The following is a 1,693-nucleotide window of genomic DNA, read 5'->3' as shown; positions in this document are numbered from 1 at the left end:
GCTAACGCGTAGTAATTTGACTGTCAAGGGAGAATGATTTTGAACTTTTCTACTTATATTTCATAATAGAGATGTGTGTTTTATTTGTTTACATTTATGACTCGATTAAGTTTGGCCACAAAAACGTGATAAAGATCGAAGAGGAAGTTGACTTTAGTATTGATGTTTTGGTTGGATATGTTGGTAGTTGTTAGTACGATTTTTTTAATTAATATTCTTTATTGTTGAATGCCGAATTTGAAAGAATTCTTTGAGAGCTACGTGCTTTAATGATTTTTATTCAAGATGAGGGGATCTTCACCATTTAATATATGAGAGTGATGAAACTCATATTATCATATGAGAATGAATACAAATGCTTTCAACAATTTATGTAATATGCTTGAAGTATATACTGATCGATGTTGCATTGTTCTTTGTAGAGAGAGAAAGAGAAAGAGAAAGAGAAAAAGAGAGACCCAATAAAATTTGAAGCTTAGCTTATTAATTTCATTTAATTAACTTAAGATTAAATTCAACATAAGTTTCTGTTCATCCCACAGATCTCTAACGAGAACCATATATGGACAACATTCAAGCTAGATATAACTGCATAGAGAAAGGGCAACATCCATTTCTCCTCTTTATTCACGAATCTATACCCTCCATTCTAAGAAATGCTGCCAAGGAAACAAAAAAGAAAAAGCAAAAAGGTTGGTTAATATCCATTGAAGATGAAAGTCTCGGCAAACTTCACATACCCTCGAAGTATCAGCGTTTGAAGTCGTGATTGCAAAAACGCTGATAGTTTGAGTTTGAGAGGCAAGTGAAGTTTCGCCAAATTAAACTTTGGAAACAAGAAAACAAAAAACAAAAAAATTAAAAAAAGATAGTAAATTGAAGGGGAATCAATAAGAACTCACTTCCTGCAGTTGACATTCCTGGAGATGGGGAAACTTATTTGGACACCACACTTAGCCGGGAGCGAGGAGGCTGCATCGTCGTTTATGTTTGGGTAGCGGCTTGCAGCTTGCTTAACGCAATCACAGGCGGCGCGCCTGTCGTTAGTAGTCGGCGCCATTGCTTTCAGATTCCTCACCCCATTGCAGCATTCTTCTGCCGGGTCGTTGTCGCCGCCATCGGTGAGATATGGTACGCAGGTTGCGAGGAACCCGCGCACCTGTTCGCAACTGACATCGGCCTGTGCCGGCATTGCCACGGAAAGCATCGCTGTTAGTGCCACCATGACAGCTATAGCTACATTCACCTTCATTTTCGTCTGGTTTTTCCTGAGCTGCTTTTGGAATATATGATCGATCAGCTTGTTTTGTTTATGGTTTTGGTAGGGAAGATGTGAATGAATGAGGGTATTTATAGTTGCAATTATTGTTGGATACATCTCAAAGGATGAATGTGATTAGTGTGATCGAGCATGCATGCAGCCGTTGGAAATTGATTCTTTGGCTCCAAATGTCACTCTTTTCTCGGTTTGGTTTACCGTTTGCATGGCTGCATGTTCTCTTGCTGAATATAAGTCGGTGCATATGGCGCTACAAACTTCTGTTGAAAAGATGGTGGAGAGAGAGAGAGAGAGTGTGTGTTCTTTGTGCCCCCATACACTTATAATTAATTAATAAAATAGAATGCACTAACCATGATCCCAATTACTTGCGTTTCTGGACTCTTCACTTGCTTCCTCGTGATCTGAAATCAG

The 1,693-nt window shown here is 38.7% G+C and overlaps 1 protein-coding gene across 1 annotated transcript; it reads right to left on the bottom strand.

Annotated features, from left to right (window-relative positions):
- Positions 1–898: 898 nt before the first annotated feature.
- Positions 899–1,252, bottom strand: LOC133860344 (non-specific lipid-transfer protein A-like). Its single transcript, XM_062295970.1, has one exon. The coding sequence runs from the start codon at positions 1,250–1,252 to the stop codon at positions 899–901; it is 354 nt and encodes a 117-aa protein (XP_062151954.1).
- Positions 1,253–1,693: the final 441 nt, after the last annotated feature.

Source organism: Alnus glutinosa, chromosome 2, assembly GCF_958979055.1.
Source record: "Alnus glutinosa chromosome 2, dhAlnGlut1.1, whole genome shotgun sequence".
Taxonomy (NCBI): Eukaryota; Viridiplantae; Streptophyta; class Magnoliopsida; order Fagales; family Betulaceae; genus Alnus; species Alnus glutinosa.
The sequence above is the reverse complement of the archived record's forward strand: the minus strand, read 5'-3'. Positions and strand labels throughout refer to the sequence as shown.

Coding starts and splice junctions, on each gene's coding strand:
- LOC133860344 (XM_062295970.1), bottom strand. CDS start 1,252: ATGAAGGTGAATGTAGCTATAGCTGTCATGGTGGCACTAACAGCGATG.